Here is an 18,334-nt window from a genome sequence, read left to right as displayed (position 1 = left end):
AGCATCCTGAGCTGTAAAACGTACACATCACTTAACGGTAATGTTGCATGGCTGCTTGTTAAATTTGACGTGCTGATTTAAAGTGACCTGAAACTTCTGAATCTTGTCATATTCAACGTAAATGTTCCAGAGTCTCCTCTAGAAATATGGATCATCTTGACAACACCCCCCCCCCCCCCCATCATGTTAGAGCAAACACTAAGAAACTATGGTTTAAACTTTTTAAAACATATAATGAGATGATATAATTAAGACAACTTGGGACAAGATTCACGTTTGATAAAAGAGAATAGTACTTTTCTCCAATCACACTGTGCCACACAGATTTCTTGCCCTTAACTATTTGAAAGGTTTGCAAAAAGCCAAATGCTCCAATAATGAATGGTAATAAATACACAATAAAACATACGGTCATAAAAAAGGTTCTGAAAATTTAAGAACAGGTACAACCTTGACTTTTGATTATCAACAGTCTTTTCAGGTCAACAGAATCCTCTATGGCTTTTTTGTAAAGGGCCAGTTAAAAATTCTACTTCCCCAACCTACTTCTACCAACCTATAGCTCAAAATCACAGGGCTTCCTTGTAATATTTACTACTACAGTTTCAATTCTGTTTTGGAAGTGAAACTTCTGCAAGTCTAACATTCATGACTAATATATTGCATTATTAAAATGAGTAACACACTTCAGGAGCTGAAGTGTGCAGCATATTTGCATTTCAAAAACACCCACAAAGTAACATAGATATTGAAAATCTTTATTGTTTCATCATTAAAAGTTTTCTTTCCGTAGAAGAATGGCAATGCGGTATCAGTGCATGTTCTATGGCAAATTCACAGCTCAAAGAACTAGCCTAGAGATCAGACAGCACTATGTCAAGCTCGTGTGCAAGACGAGAGACACGATGCTGCCAAACGCAACCAGGACACAGAAATATGCGGCTGCTAGAGAAAGAGTCTATGGCCAAGTGAACAGAATAGTCGCAGTGCACTGCACTGATATTCTAGAACAGAAAACCAGAGAGTGTACTTCCTGCAAAAAAAAAAAATCAAGTAGATCCCACGCACTGAGTTCCCAACTATATGGCCAGCTAATTCATGCACGCCTGTACCATCCCCTTTAGGGCTACATCACTGTAACACTGCAAGCCGTCTTGAGCCTGCTGTAGAGGCGGGACAGCCACACGCAGATACCTCACTCTGCTTCCCATCTCACAGCTAGAGTCACCACCTGGGCCTGGCAATAAAACCTGTGGACTTTAGGCATCTTTAGTAAAAAGCTGAACAAACCCAAAATGGGTTCCCATTTTCTTCAGAAATAAATTTTATATAAAAGCTGTCATGATCACTCAGTTTTGTCTGAAGGCAAAACAATTTTTATGTAAGTATAGTGAAAAATCACACAAATATCCCAACAAAATACTCTCGGACCAACTTGAACATCTTCGTTACTAACTCTTGCAAAAGGTACTGATAATTGTTGAGATGCAAATGACCACAACGATTTGATCATGCCTGGTTACTGGGAACTTTTTGGTCAGGTCTTCTGTGTCTGAAGCTGCTATACAGCTGGATTTGGCTACCTTGCATTAATTCACACAATAAGTGCCATTTAAAAGGAAACAGCAGATCTATCATGATGAAATAAAAATCAAAAAAGTTGAGAGGTATACAGGAAACTTGTCTTAAATATTTTTAAATTACATATGATATAACCTTAGAGAGTAAGAACTACAATTACCATGGTCTAAATCTTAAATTGTTAATGCATGACTTATGTGCAAGACTAACAAGTCACTTGTTAATCATGTCAAGGCCTTGCGGGGCAGGGCACTCAGCATGTAGAGCATAGCAAGTACTTTCCAGGTGAGATTAACACCTCTAATTGAAAGTGTTATCAAACTATATTTGGAAAGTTAATTTACTTAATATATACAATGTAGAAAATAAGTTAAAAGGAGGAAGCAGGGAAAGGTTTTCTGGTCTAAATGATGCACACTACAACTTTTCCTTATCAGTAGTATGTTCCACTTCACCCACAGTAAAATATGAAAAGGCTGATAGAAGATCAAACATTTCACTTATAAATAGAAAGAGGATTAAAAAAATGGAATTTCAACATCGTTTCTTCCCATAACGCAACTCACTCTATCTATAATAGACATAAATAAAAACCATCTCAAAAATCTGGTTTTACACGCTTACCTTTGAGTTTAACAATAAATTCCTCTAACGACTGAGAAGAAAAGCACTCTTTGTGGCAATTCCGTACAATAATTTTCAATCCACAAAACACCTGCTTACTGGCAAAACCAGCAACCTTTATGGAGGGCATGGGCATTAATACTTGGCCCCTCTGAGGTATAAATGCAGCTATACTGAGTGTACAGTCTATAAGGTATGCCAATGGTCTGCATAAAATTGGGAGTGATGTCATCCTGACTGATTGAAAACTTTTTTTTTTAACTTTTTGCAATGGAGGTTAAATAATTTTAAGACAAAAGATGTCCTTTAGCCCAGTAATAGCCAGCAGAAATCTAATTCCTAACCAATGCAAATGGTTATTACATTTTAAAAATGCTTAACATTGCATGTTGATTAAAAAAAAAAAAAACTAAACAGGGACACATAAATACTCAAATTCAGCAGGACACCACAGAAAGCATACTAGAGATAAGTGTGAAATCAGTCAAGCTTTTCCAAAAGAGAAAATCCTTTTAATCCTTCAGCAAGTCTCTGTGAAAATAGTATGCTTACAATAAAAGTGAGAGGGGAGCACTGAGAACACCCCCAAGAGGCTTGCTGTGCCACTCAGCATCCCTGCCCCATCTCCTGTGCGCGCGGATGGCCGACAAATGACAAGAAGTCCATTTGACAATAGTTCAGTAGTTCCTTCACCACTGCTGCCAGCTGAAGTCATCATTGCTTCCAAAGACCAAGAAAAAGCCCAGGATAGTTGCAAATATGACTGTGTTTCCTGTGAGAACAAGTGCACAAGCTCCCCACTCAATCTAGAGAAATAAGACAGATAAACACTTAAGTTAACAGATGTAGGAAAAACAGAAAGAAAATGAAAAGCAAATCTAGATTCTAGTTCTATGCCAATCATGATATAAAAACAAGCAAGATCTGTGATAGTAACTTTCACTCTATTCAACACTTAACGGTCCTTCTATATTGCTGTTTTTAATTTGCTTCCTTTAAAAAGACAGGAAGTCATGAAAATGATCATTATTCAAAAGTTAGACTTCTGGATTCTGAGGAGGCAGCAGAGATTTCTACAACTTAATGCTCATGAAGAAATTTGCTCCAACTCTTCTTCAGTGAATCTAAAATCTTATCTAGAGAGCAGATTAAATTTAAAGTACCGGAAACGAAAACACACCCATGTACATTCTTTTAAAGGAGTAGGGGGAGTAATCTCCCCCTCCATGTGGAAGGGTGGTCAGTCCCCGGCATCTCTAAGTCCCCAGAGATGGGGGAGTGAATCTGACTGGTGAGTCTGGGAGCAAAGACCAGGTATACAGAGCTCAGGCCCTTCTCCTCTTTCACACTTTCCCATGCAAAGAACACACTATCTCCTCAGGCCTTTAAACAGTTACAGAGGGTGGCCTGTGGTTGTTAAGCACTGGGTGAGAGGATGTGCCCACTTCTGAGAGTGAAGAACTGGTAAGCCAACTGTTGCCGCAGACCCCAGCCATGCTCTTCAGTATCATTCTTCCTCTTTTTTTAAAAGTAGGGTTCACACCCAGCGTGGAGCCTAATGTGGGGCCTGACTCATGACCCTGAGATCAACACCTGAGCTGAGATCAAGATTTGGGACGCTTACCCGACCGAGACACCCAGGCGGCCCTCTCCAATATCATTTTTATCAGTTAACAACAAAAGTAAGATTATCTCTATCCTTTTTCCTGAGATAATTTTAACCTAGTCTGATGTAAAATCGTTCATAGAAAAATATATACACTTACCAGATGTGCTCTGGCAAATACAATAGGGAGCCCAAAAGCTGAGACAACAATGCCTGTTGTAAGAAATATGGCAAGTTCCTTACAAGCATTACTCATAGCATCTGTATCATCCACTAATCTTCTTGCTATGCAGTATGGAATAGGTGAAAGGATGTAAAAAAACAGAACAAAGAGAGGCCAGTATTGGCTAGAAAAAAAAAATAAGTTAATGTAGTTTTTGCTATCTATGTCATTTTCCTACACATAATATACGCTTTTAAAAAATAAAGACCAAAGGAATATTGCAAGGTTCAAAACAAGACATAGTTTAAAAATAAACAATAACCTGAACACTGAAAATAGTAATAATTAGAATCATAGTAATCCTAAAGTGAATTATGACACAATGATTAAATATTTCTTATGTTAAAAAAATGCTTTATAAATTATAGCAGTTGGAATCAAGGCCCAAAATTATTTTTCTTATTTTAGGCTATAAATAAAGAGGCATATGGAAAATATAAATAGTAACAGTAATTTTTAAAATTCAAGATTCATGCCCTTGACTTCTTGATGAATGACAGCCTTCTCAGGGTAAAGCTGGAACATCCCTAAACTCTCCTTAGGTCACTATGAACTCCCAAAATACTGAAATAAAAATGTAGAAAATGAACTGAAAGTAATATTGAAGACTTTAAGTTAGAATATAGAAAATAGATGGCTTTGAATCAACAGTCTAGCTATTGTACTGTGCCAGTGTAATTTCCTGGTTTGGATAATACAACTACAGTTATGTACGACAGCCACTGGGAGAAGCCTGTGTGAAGGGTACAGGGGACCTCTCTGTACTATTTTTTTGCAACTTCTTGATAATACATAATCATTTCAACATAAAAAGTCAATTAAAAAAAAAAAAGCACAAACAGTGAAAACTCCAAGCTGCCCATGTCTCCCTACTTTCTCTCTCTTGCTCTCCTAACAACCTTCTTGTGGATCCTTCCATACTTCCACACGGATAAATTTTAACAATATGAATCACTGCACTTTTTCATTTAACAATGTATCTTGAACATCTTTATATATCAGCACTCACAGCTCTTGGCTCCTCCTCATTGTTTTTAAGATTGCCTACTATTTCCATTGATGGACATATTATAATTTAACCATTTCTCTTTTGACAGGCCTTTAGGATACTTCCAGGTTTTTTTGTTATTACAGACAAGATTGTCATGAACATCCATACTCTCCCCTCACTACACATACCTTTGTAAACATCTGCCAGGAGACCTGTATGAGAAATTCTAAGTGGAAGGGCTAGTTCAAGGAATATATAGACTTTAAGTGCTACAAGGAAACTGGCTTCCAAGATGACAGACTACATGAAGCTATACCTCTCCCTTCTCATACACGACAGTGCCTGTTTGCCCCAGCTTTTACCTTCACCAAAGGATTTCATTTAATTGAGAGGCTGAGTATATTTTCATGTGCTTATTAGTAACTTGCAGTTCTTTTTTCATATTTATTGTTGATTTTTCTATTTAGTTTTATTTTTCTTACTAATCTATCCTATTAATTTTTAAAAGTTCTTTCTATCCTATGGAAAATAATTGCTTACAGGACTTTATTTTCTTAGTCAACTGTCTCTCGACCCTGCTTCTCGTATTTTTTGCTGAAAAGATATTTTAAATTTTCTTGTCTTTAATTTTATTAAGAGATGCTCAAAACTGAGCAGAAGTGCAATAACCAAAAAGTAATTTTTGCACTTTTAAAAAGATTTGTCCTTGGTAAATGAACATTTCTTAGGATTACTTCTACAGTAGAAGCATTCATTTAAAAAAAAATTTAAAGCTTTAAAAGTAGAAAAAATTTACCCTAAAACACTAAAAAAGACAAAAATGTTACATACTTGTATATTGGAAGGGCACATCCAAGCATCAAAAACATCAGCCCAATTGCTCCTCCAAAGGATAAACTAATCAAAGCTGCAAAGTAAATAAAGAATCAAATACACATATTAATTATATTAAATTAATATTATTTTTATTAATATTAATATTAGCAATCTGAACATTACCTGTGATCCCAGAAGCAAAAAGCAAAACACAAAAAACGAATGCATTAAAAGTGATTTATCTTCAAGGGTGCCTGGGTGGCTCAGTTGGTTAAGCATCCTTGGATCATGATCTCATGGTTTATGAGATCGAGCTCCACTTGGGCTGGATTCTCTCCCTCTGCCCCTCCCCCACTCATACTCCTGTGTGCATGAACACTCTCTCGAAATAAACATTAAAAAAAAAAGTGAGTTATTTTCAAAAGTGTAAGTTATCCATAGTTTTAAAATAAGTTTTTTGGGGTCATCTTCAAAGCAACATAAAGCAACACTGATTTTCAAGGCTCTGACCTATTGTGGGCACACCACCACATTCCCTCATTACTGTCTCCATTTCTTCTTTCTTTTCTTTTTTTAAATTTATTTTTGAGAGAAAGAGAGACAGAGCGTAAGCAGGGAAGGAGCAGAGAGAGAGGGAGACAAAATCTGAAGCAGGCTCCAGGCTCTGAGCTGTCAGCAGAGAGCCGGACGCGGGGTCTCAAACCCGCGAACCATGAGATCATGACCTGAGCCGAAGTCGAATGCTTAACAGCCTGAGCCACCCAGGTGCCCCACTGTCTCCAATTCTACTGAATATCCTAGCCTCCCAGATCAATGCTCTGCCAGTCATTAGTGTTATATTTACTCCACAGATCATTACAGTTTGAAAAACAGGATGTGGAGAAACTCTGCTTTCTCAGCTTTACTAGACTTTAGAAACCTTATCAAATGGGAAAGTCTCTCATGATCAGCTCCTGGTTCTTGCACATGCACCCTCCTGTGCTCAAAACTAGTAAGAAAAAAGTATCCAAGGATACTCGTAGTTAATAATTTTAGTCAACTAATTTTGGTCTACCCATGTTGTCTGGAGGCACTTGAGACCATAACACTGTTTCCACTGTTATTTCAAAGACTACCTGCAGAATTCTTTGGGATGCTTCCTAAAAATGCCAATTTGTGGGCCACAGCCCAGGACTCTGAAATTTTATCAAGCACCCTGAAGATTTCCTAAGAAAATGAAAGCTTGATGGGGCGCCTGGGTGGCTCAGTCGGTTAAGTGTCCGACTTCAGCCAGGTCACGATCTCGCGGTCCGTGAGTTCGAGCCCCGCGTCAGGCTCTGGGCTGATGGCTCAGAGCCTGGAGCCTGTTTCCGATTCTGTGTCTCCCTCTCTCTGACCCTCCCCCGGTCATGCTCTGTCTCTCCCTGTCTCAAAAATAAATAAAAACGTTAAAAAAAAAAATTAAAAAAAAAAAGAAAATGAAAGCTTGAAAATAACTGTCTGAAAAAGGTGGAATGTCAGGGGTTTTCTTAATCAGTTTGCCAAGTGAATCCTAAACATGGGTTAGTTATATCCTTTAATGTCCTCTACATATCTTTATAAAACAGTTAATCTGTGTTACCTTACATGGTTTCAAAAGTTACTCAGATGGCTTCTTACCCTCCAAAGTTGACTCACAAAGACTGGGATGGGGGTGAGAGGAAGAGAGAGCTGCTGTCGGTTGAGCAGCCGGTATGTACCTGGTGCTTTAAATATCTGATTTCACCCTCTCCACAGTTTTGTAAATTTGCAATTACTCACTCTTACAGATCAAGTCAGAGAAATTTCAGGGGAGTAGTTAGTTATTATTATTTTTGTTAATGTTTATTTATTTGTTTTGAGAGAGAGAGAGAGTACGTGCAAGCAGGGAAGGGGCAGAGAGAGAGAGAGAGAGAGAATCCCAGGGAGATTTTGCACTGTCAGTGCACAGCTCGACGCAGGGCTCAACCCCATGAGCACGAGATCATGACTTCAGCCAAAATCAAGAGTTGGACACTTAGCCAACTGAGCCATCCAGGAACCCCTAGTTTTAGTTTTTAAAAAATGTTATCATGGGGGTGTCTGGGTGGCTCAGTCGGTTGAGTGTCTGACTTCGGCTCAGGTCATGATGTGGCAGTGTGTGAGTTTGAGCCCTGCGTCGGGCCCTGTGCTGACAGCTCGGAGCCTGGAGCCTGCTTCAGATACTGTCTCCCTCTTTCTGTCCCTCCCCTGCTCATGCTCTGTCTCTCTCACTCAAAGATAAATAAAAACCCTAAAAAATTTTTAAAAATGTTACAGAGTTTACAAAACTATAGCTGGGTTTCCTCCCCTAATTTCCTACACGTTAGAAAATGTACAGGATAATGGGTACAAGCCTTCTTTGGTATCACTTTTTAAGATATCACAAGCTACAGACACATCCTATAGGTGAAACACAGTTTCTAAAATTAAACACACACACACACACACAAAGCGTTGTGTTTTATAACTTTTTTTTACCATATATTAGTGAGTAGAAACAACTTTCTTGAATAGGCAGTTTAGTAGTGGCTTAGAATTAAGCAAAGATATAAATGATCAATTTATTTTGAGTTCTATATAACCTCTATTTCTGCAACTGCACTGGCTAAAAGAATAACTTAGGCGTTTTTTGTTTTTAATGCAGTCTATTTACCTTAACAGAAACATTAAAATCCAAAAGAGCTGTAGAAGGCCTAAAAGTTACCAGGACAAAAGCTAACATATACAAACCAAAATTAACAGTAAAGGGGTTAAATGCTGCCCAGTACTACTGACAGCTTTCTCTGAATTAAAATGGTAATAACTGGGGTGCCTGGGTGGCTCAGTCAGTTAAGCGTCTGGCTCTTGATTTCAGCTCATGTTTTGTGAGACTGAGCCCCATGTCAGTTCTGCGCTGACAGTGCAGAGAGCCTGCTTGAGACTCTCTCTCCCTTTCTCTTTCTCAAAATAAATAAACATTAAAAAATAAATAAATAAAATGGTCATAATCAAGGACATCCACTTACATGGTAGGTCGGCAGATTTAGTTTTCCCTTAGATCACCGATGCAGGTCATGTAAAACCTGAACACATTTACTTAGTCCATAATACCATTATATTTTCAATTACAGAAAAAAGAAAAGAAAAAAACCTGCACTTTTATTTTATAGCAAGTGAGGAACCTCAAATTTACAATGGAGTGAAATGTAAACTGTGAGGAAAATATTGAGTTTGTCATTTCTTTTGTTCAATTCAAAATAGGTCCTCAAAATCTGGCCCTGCTTACTCTCCTGACACACTCACACCAGGCTATTAGCCCTTGTACTCTGCATGTCAATGACACTGGCCTTTCCTCTCCTGGCAATCAGCAGGCTCCTTCCCCCACGGGGCCCTTGTATCTATTGACCTTCTACTTCAGATACGTTTTCATTCATTCATTTCATTCAAGAAATATTTACTGCAAACCAACTATGTAACAGGTGCTGGAGATTATTTATGTAAATAAACCAGACAAGGCCCTTCCACACTCATGAAGCTTGTATTCTGGTTCCATCCCCTTCCTCTTTCCTCCAAGTGAACTCGTCTATGTCCTTAAGATCTCAGCTCAATCGTTTCTTTCTCGGTGAAGTTATTCCAAACCTCCTGACTTGACCAATTCCCCTTATCATATTCATTCATTCATTCATTCATTCATTCATTCAACAAATATCTACTGAGCACCTAACATGTGTTACACACTGTTCTTGATACTAGAGATAAGGCAATAAAAAAAAAAAAAAAAAAATCAAAGCTCTTGCTCCATGAAGCTTACATTCTAACAGGAGAACAAAATGGTAAAAAACCAAAAGTAAGCAAATGAATGTCAAGTGCTATGAAAGAAACTAGGTAGAGTAAGAAGGTGCAGCGCTTTTTGAGACACAGTGGCCTGGAAAGGCATCGCTGATGAGGTGACATCTGAGCAGAGATTTGTATGAACGGAGGAACTGAATCATGAGGATTTCTGGGGGGAGCGTTCCAGGCAGAGCGCCATGCATGTGCAGAGGCTCTCTTGCCCTGTACACATCCCCTTTGCTCAGTTATCACAGCTATAATTTTATATCAATTTGTATCTGTCTTTCCTTGCAAGCTGTTAGCGCCACCACAGCAGGGAAAGAGTTTTTCTGTTGTTGATGCTCACACCCCAGCTCTCAACACTGAATAATAAATATCTGTAGAATGCATAAAAGGAAACCAAGGGGAAAAAAAGAGAGAAAAGGACAAAAGGGAAGAGGAGGGGAAGATCACACCAGAGTAAAAACAGCACATAACTGAAAGTCAGAAGACAATGGGTCCCTAGACCCTACTAGCCATTTACTGCCTACATAATAATATCTGAATGTCAGTTCTTTCTTCTATGAGAACTGGATTAGATCTAAAATGCAAATAATTCTCAGAACACTAAAGATACTTGTTATAAGGCATGCTAAAAAAAGTAAAAACCATCTCCATTTTTAAATAAATTTTAATTCCAATATAATTAACATACAGCGTCACATGAGTTTCAGGGAACCATCTCCACTTTTTCAATGTAGTTGCCAAACAGCTAAATTCACCACTATAAATACTATATAGTAACAACTTATTTATCCAGAATATAATTTAGAATCCTGGAGGAAACAAGGGTCACTAAAGAGACAAAGCAGATGTCACAAAGCCCATACACTAAATCTACCATTCTTTATAAATAGACCCTTAGGCTCCTATTCAGCTGACATTGATTTATTCATTTTTGTGATTCAACTGTTGTGTGTGAATTTCAGCAGAATAAAAAAAGAATTTTAAGAGTCATATATGTTCATTTATAGTATTTTTTCAATAGCAATTCATATAGCCAGAACAAAATTAAGTGAAAAGTAACTTTCCCCACCCAGAAATGATCACTGTTACATGTAACCTGTGACATAAAATTTTCTAAGTTTGAAGATCTTGTTTCTCATACTGAAACAAATGAGAAAGAGGAGGCAGAACTGCACATAAGCAAGATCTGCCCTCTGACAAGAGAAAGGAGACTGAAAAAAAATTTAAATCAGGCAGAAAAACCTCAAAAAGCATACTGGTTTATGGTAATCTTGGCCAAAAGGCAAGTAGCTTTACTACTTGATGGTCTCTGGGGGGTAACTCTTTTATGACAAAGAACAATTATTTATGTTCTTATCAAAAAAGGAAGTCTAAATTTTTTTGAGTACACTCTTAGAAAGTTAATGAAAGATTTCTTTTAAATAAATAGAAAATGAAAACAAGGTAAGATTCGAGTATCAAAAAATTTCATGTGACATCTCACTGCCCAGTCATACTGGATATAATAAAACAAAAACAATGGGGTTAAATAAATTGCTCAAAAGTGTTCTCAAAACTTGTGAAGTTTCTCCAATCTTATGAAATCAGCAACTAGGCTGATTTACACATAAATTTCATCATTTGTGTATAAATGGATGCCCCAGATGACACATCAATAAGGCAAGAATTTATACTGTAAATGAGTGATGAAACATTTGGAGGGCAAAACTTAGATGAGTCTAGTTTCTACTCCCAAAGCCTCTAGGCTAGGGATGATGGAACAGTCCAATTATTTAAACCCTCTCGAGACAGGGTGCTGATTCTGTGATTACAAAGAAATTAGAGTAGCAGGGACCAGTTCCCTAACCTGGGAGTTGCTAGAAAAATCTAACATATAACCGAATAATACGGCTTAAGAAATCGGGGCGCCTGGGTGGCGCAGTCGGTTAAGCGTCCGACTTCAGCCAGGTCAAGATCTCGCGGTCCGGGAGTTCGAGCCCCGCGTCGGGCTCTGGGCTGATGGCTCAGAGCCTGGAGCCTGTTTCTGATTCTGTGTCTCCCTCTCTCTCTGCCCCTCCCCCGTTCATGCTCTTTCTCTCTCTGTCCCAAAAATAAATAAACGTTGAAAAAAAAAAAAAAAAAAGTAATGGTCTCCAATGACAGCAACACTCCTGCTTAATATAAAGATAGCCCAACAGAAAGAAAATATCCTGATAAACAATCATAACAATCAAAAAATCTTATTGAAACCAAAAGTGTAAGTACAATTCCATCTGTGGCACTTTCACCTGATTAATATTTTCCTAGATTCGGAGAAGGAAATTACAGTTATTTTCCTACAACAGAGACTCCCTACGTTTATGACACTGAGGAAATGGGGAAGAACTAGGAAACTGGCCACATCCTTAAAACCACAGCATTCTACCCTAAATGCCTTTCCATACAAGGATTCAAAAAGGTCTATTACAGTTCAAAAAACAGATCGAAAAATTATCTTTGTTGCTCAAATTACCAAGTTTTATATCGGAAACGAAATGTTCTCAGACATTAAAAATACACCAGGAAGAGTAAGAATGTGACTCTGGGAAAGCAGTTCAATAAAAGTTGTCCTGAAGGAAATAAATTATGCAGAAAAAAACACTATCAAAGTTCTTCATTTCCTGCATGCCTGCCCCTCTATAAAGCCGCAGGTCAGGAAATCAACGTAATTCGTGGTCAAAAAGTTGAAAACGTTGTCAATGGTATTTCTAATCACACTGACAAAATTACCAAACATCTGGAAAGACTGCAACCTTCCTTATTTCTAAAGGAAATATACGAATAAACCAGTAATTTTCCATGAAGTTTTAAACTATTTATTCAAAAAAAAAAACAACTGAAACTTTGAAATGTAAAAGCCTCAACGTGCAACTTGTGGAGAACAGGAGCACCTCGGGGTCGCCCATACGGTCTAACACTATCGGAAAAACAAAACACAATCAAAACGCATCAGTTTTTGGAGTCTGTGAAGCTTCGAGCACAGGTCCTGAGAGTGGATATGCTGCCCAAGGCTCCGGAAAGAACCGTCCCCAAGTCCTTCCAAGGTTTTCCGGAGGGACTCGGTTCGGCTCAGCACCCCAAGATCGCACTTGTGCCTTTAAGCGGCAAATGACACTGATTTCACGTAACTGGCATCTCTAGCGGCCTCATCCCCCTCAAAACCACTCTCCGCTCGCCTCTCTCGCGGATGCAAACTCCTGCAAAACGTGTGGGATGGCCAGAGGCGCTGCGGGACTCTCGCAGACCGCGGACCACTTCATTCTTTGTACGGGGGCCGATGGGTGGGACAGAGGCTGCCGAGATCAGCAGAAAGCGGGAGCCGACGGTGAAGCCGCCGCGCCCGCCGGCCTTTCCCGGAGGGCGCCGCGCCCAGCTCTGCTACGAGGCTGCGAGGGCGGAGGCGGGGGTCCAGGGGCCGGGGGGCGGCCGCCAGCGCGGGGACCCCGCGGCGCGCGCCGGGGCCGGGAAGGCGGCAGGCGGGGGCCGCGTGGGACCCCCTCCCCCCCTCGGACGGCCACCCAGACCTCCGGCGCCCTGCGCCCCAGGCCCACCTTTGATGCCGGCCATGGCGGTGACGTCGCTCCTGGCTCCAGGATCTGAGGCGGCGGCGGCGGCGGTAGCGGCGGCCGGGAGATCCGAGACGCGCGGCGGCGGCGGCGGCGGCGGCGGCGGCTGCCAGACAACACCCGGAAGTGCACGACGCAGCACTTCCGCCGGCGACTCGCGCCCGCGCGGGGGCGCGGGGGGCGCGCCGGGCTGGGGGCGGTGGGGCAGGCCGCCACCTTCCTTGCTTTGCTGCCGTGCGGCTCGCCGCGGTCGCCGGCGTTCAGTCCTCGCCTCGGTTCCATGCCCATGTTCCCCTCAGGCTCGGGGGAGCTCCACTCCGAAGCCTTCGTCGCGGATTCCGCAGCCTCCCAGAATCTTGGAGGATAAAGGAGCGGGAGTAGCCGCCGTGCTTTGGGAGACATGGGGGGATGTCCTTGGAGGATCATCATTTAAATGTGATCTTTAAAGCGCACCCTTTTCTCTCTTCTCCCTTGCTTTGCAGTAGGAGAAATAAGGCTAGTTAGAACGTCTGCACTTGGCTCCCCAGTTTGCGACACAACTAGGGTTCTGTTGAGACCCACCTCCAGAGATTAGGAGCAGCAGGACCCACTACAAACAAATACAAATTTAAATACAAATTCGATCTCTTGGGAGTCTGTGAGAATCGCTGTTTTTGTTTTTAGTAGTAGCAGGGCTAGAGGAAAAAGGAGAAAGCAGAGGTACAAATACATTTATTTAAGTCATCCTACAAATGTATTGAACGTTTACTATGTGTGGGGAACAGGGCTAGGCCCTGCAGTGAGCAAACCTGGATGCGGTTTCTGCCCTGAAGGAGCTTGCAGTTTGTAGAGAGACACAGCCCCCCTGCCCCCCCCCCCCGCAAAAGGTAAAATTGGGACTGATAATTGCTAGGAAGAAGGGTAGATAGTCCTTTGAAAGCCTTTATTTAGATAAGAGAGATTTCCCCAAGGGAGGGACAAGGGAAGTATGAACGGGTGCATAACTAGAAGACAAAAGGGAAAAACCGTTATGGGGAAGAGGAAATATGTTGGGGTGCCGGTTGGGGGAGTGGTTGGATGGTGAACTTGGGAGGCAAACTGAGCCCCAGGAGCCTGGTCTGTTGGAGAGAGGACAGAAGGCCAGTGGGACTGCTCTGTGTCAGAGTAGGACAGCAGCATCCTATATTAGATTTCCGCCCCTTTCCTGAGCAATAAGAATCTTTCGAAAGTTTTTTTTTTTTAATGTTTATTTATTTTTTAGAGAGACACAGTGTGAGCGGGGGAGGGGCAGAGAGAGAGGCACAGAATCTGAAGCAGGATCCAGGCTCTGAGCTGCCAGCAAAGAGCCCGATGGGGCTTGAACCAGGGGCCATGAGATCGTGACCTGAACCGAAGTCAGATGCTTAATGGACAGCCACCCGGGCGCCCCTTTTAAGGAGTTTTTAAAAGTTACAGGTGGAGGTGCTTGACATAAGATTTGAATTTTTCAATCTTTTCAGTCACTGGAGTAAGAAAAAAGTGGCATGTACAACTTTGTTGAGTGAATGGTTAAAGAGATTTTTCCAAAATGCTTTAAGATGAGAGGTACTGGGAGCTAAAGGTATTGCCCTACCCTGCTTCTCTCCATTACTTTCAGGGTTGAATTACAATTTTTTAAAAAAGAGGTCACTTGAGGCTTAATGCCCCCCAATAAATCTATAGATATCTTATGGAGCAGTAGAATTCTTTTCTATTCAAGTTAGTGCAAACAATTCTGGTGTTTTCTGTACCCAGAAGAGTTTCCGTTTAAGGATTGTAGCAAACTTGAACATATGCTATGGACATGTTGCTGTTCAGACAGTCTGTGAACCACCAGCTCACTTCTCTAAACTGAAGCAGGTGTATGGGTCCTCCTCCCAACCATCTTGAAAGGAGTAGGTAAAATTCCTGGAGAAGTAAAGAATTTCATCCCAAATGGTCACCATTAACACCTTTCTTATTTTGTCCCGTAGTATTCATCCTCGAAAGCAGAATGGTTGAGGGAACATGATAGAGATAGCTGACCAGTGGTGGTGGTAATCGTGGTGGTGGAAGTGATAGGTTCTTATCCCATAGATTCCTAGCTTCTGGGTGAAAGATCACATTTGAGGAAGCCTTTCTCGGCTTCCACAAGCCCCAGTAACTGAGTTAAGCACTAGTCCCCTAATTTTCTCTTGGGAGTACAAATATTCATCCTTGATGACATTAACAGGCAACTAGGATTATTCTTCACGTTAGAAGAATCTATCTACTTCTTTTGCTTCCATGGTCACAGAATCCTATGAGATTATGCTCCATTCATTTTTCCATGAGATCCACAATGTTACTAGCAAGAAAAGACTCACTGCCCTAAGGACTATTTTTGGTCTACTCATGTTGTCTGGAGGCACTTGAGACCATAACAACACTGTTTCCACTGTATTTCAAAGACTACCTGCAGAATTCTTTGGGATGCTTCCTAAAAATGCCAATTTGTGGGCCAGAGCCCAGGACTCTGAAATTTTATCAAGCACCCCGAAGATTTCCTAAGAAAATGAAAGCTTGAAAATAACTGTCTGAAAAAGGTGGAATGTCAGGGGTTTTCCTAATCAGTTTGCCAAGTGAATCCTAAACATGAGTTAATGTTATATCCTTTAATGTCCTCTACATATCTTTATAAAACAGTTAATCTGTGTTACCTTACATGGTTTCAAAAGTTATTCAGATGGCTTCTTACCCTCCAAAGTTGACTCACAAAGACTGGGATGGGGGTGAGAGGAAGAGAGAGCTGCTGCTGGTTGAGCAGCCGGTATATGCCTGGTGCTTTAAATATCTGATTTCATCTTCTCCACAGTTTTATAAATTTGCAGTTACTAACTCTTACAGATCAAGTCAGAGAAATTTCAGGGAAGGATTTAGTTATTATCTTTTTGTTAATGTTTATTTATTTATTTGGAGAGAGAGAGAGAGCATGTGCAAGCAGGGAAGGGGCAGAGAGAGATGAGATAGAGCTACAATCCCAGGGAGATTTTGCACTGTCAGTGCACAGCTCGACGCAGGGCTCAACCCCATGAGCACGAGATCATGACTTCAGCCAAAATCAAGAGTTGGACACTTAGCCAACTGAGCCATCCAGGAACCCCTAGTTTTAGTTTTTAAAAAATGTTATCATGGGGGTGTCTGGGTGGCTCAGTCGGTTGAGTGTCTGACTTCGGCTCAGGTCATGATGTGGCAGTGTGTGAGTTTGAGCCCTGCGTCGGGCCCTGTGCTGACAGCTCGGAGCCTGGAGCCTGCTTCAGATTCTGTCTCCCTCTTTCTGTCCCTCCCCTGCTCATGCTCTGTCTCTCTCACTCAAAGATAAATAAAAACCCTAAAAAAATGTAAAAAAAATGTTATTATGGAAAAATTAAATACATAAAAAGTAGTCAGAATAGTATAATGAATTCCCCTGTACCATCAACTACCTTAAAATATGAACATATGGTCAATGCTGTTTTGTCTATACTCCCCATCCTCTTTGCCCTCCTATATTTGCCCTCCTATATTACTTTTCACCAAATTATTTTGAAGAATATGCCAGACATAATTTCTTCTTTAATATTTTAGTATTTTTTCTAAAAGGATCATTAAAAATGACATAACCACAGTGCATTTATCAAACCTAAAAAACAATTCTTTAACATCATACACCTAGTCTGTGTTCAAATTTCCAGTTGTCTCATCAATGTCATTTATTTTATAGTTTGTTTGAATCAGGACCCAAATCAGGTCCACACATTCCTGTTGCTGTGTCTCAGAGATGATTTAAGAAACTGACTCTTATCATTTAGATCTCAGCTCAAACGGTAGCTTCTCAGAACCCTTCCTGGACATCCTATTTATTATAGCACTTCACGTTATATTACCCTGTTTTCTCCGTCTTTTTTAAAAATTGAACTATAATTAACATGCAATGTTATATTAGTTTCAGACGTACAACATATTGATTCAAGAATTCTATCCTCAGTGCTCACCATGATAGGTGTCGTAACCATCTGCCACCAAACAACATCATTACAGTATTATTGACTATATTCCCTATGCTGTACTTTTCATCTCTGTGACTTTTTAATTTTATAACTGGAAACCTCTTAATCCCCTTTATTTCACCCACTCCCCCCAATCACCCCCCTCTGGAACCATCACTTTGCTTTCTGTATTTAAGAGTCTGGTTTTGTGTGTGTGCATTACTCTGTTTTGTTCTTGAATGCACGTATTGTTTTTCTGAACTATACATTACTTGTTGTTTGTCTCTCCCACCAGAGTGTAAGTTAGTACAACTTTAATGTTTTGTTCACCACTCTCTAGGACTGTACATGGCAATTCTCCTGTCAAGGTAATTCATGACCTCTACATTGCAAATTCCAAAAGTTGCTTTGTGATTCAACAACAGTAAATACTGGTGATCTTTCTCTTTCTCTCAGCTACCATATAACTACTCTCCTGGCTTTTCTCATATCTCACCAGAGGCGACTTTTCAGACTCTAGGATCTTCTGCCCAGAGTCCAAATGATAGTGTTCTCTTAGTTTTAGTCCTGGGCCTCCTTCTTTGGCATATCTAAATTCTCTCCATATGCATCGTACCTTTTCCTGTGACAATAAATACCATCTTAATTTTGATAACATAACTACCAAATTTACTTTAGCTTTGAAATGCAGACTTGTATATTCAAGTGTCTGTTTGACAGGTCTATCTGGATGCTTTATAGTCCCTGAAAACAACATGTTCAGAACAGAATTTTCTATTACCTTTATTATTCCAGTCTCACTCTGTCCCATCCCAAGTCTCCATTGTTCTGCCTCCTCTTGTTCCAGTCTTCCCCTAATTTACTTTGCTTCAGTTATATTGAACTTGTTTGCCTCTCCTACCCCCTGAATTTTGTTTTATTCACTACTGTATCCCCAGTGCCTAGAACAGTGCCTGGCAGGTCCTGTTAGGTACTGGTGGATGCTCAATATGTAAAGTTATCGGCTGAATTAATGACTATTCCTCAAAACAAAAATCTAGGGCTTGTGTACCCACTGTTCCCTAAGCCCTGAAGGACCTTCCCCTGACCTTT

General features: G+C 40.5%; 1 protein-coding gene across 1 annotated transcript; it reads right to left on the bottom strand.

The window, feature by feature from the left end:
- Positions 1–737: 737 nt before the first annotated feature.
- LEPROTL1 (leptin receptor overlapping transcript like 1) lies at positions 738–13,391 on the bottom strand. The gene is made up of 4 exons (XM_086703355.1): positions 13,245–13,391; positions 5,857–5,932; positions 3,972–4,158; positions 738–3,011 (listed from the first exon to the last, which is right to left on the bottom strand). Exons 1-4 carry the CDS (start codon positions 13,258–13,260, stop codon positions 2,895–2,897), a joined length of 396 nt encoding a protein of 131 aa, XP_086559481.1. The 5' UTR covers positions 13,261–13,391; the 3' UTR covers positions 738–2,894.
- Positions 13,392–18,334: the final 4,943 nt, after the last annotated feature.

This window comes from Puma concolor, chromosome B1, assembly GCF_028749965.1.
Source record: "Puma concolor isolate L17-30 chromosome B1, mPumCon1.1.hap2, whole genome shotgun sequence".
In the NCBI taxonomy this organism is placed as follows: Eukaryota; Metazoa; Chordata; class Mammalia; order Carnivora; family Felidae; genus Puma; species Puma concolor.
Note: the sequence above shows the minus strand (reverse complement) of the source record. Positions and strands in the feature narration are given on the sequence as shown.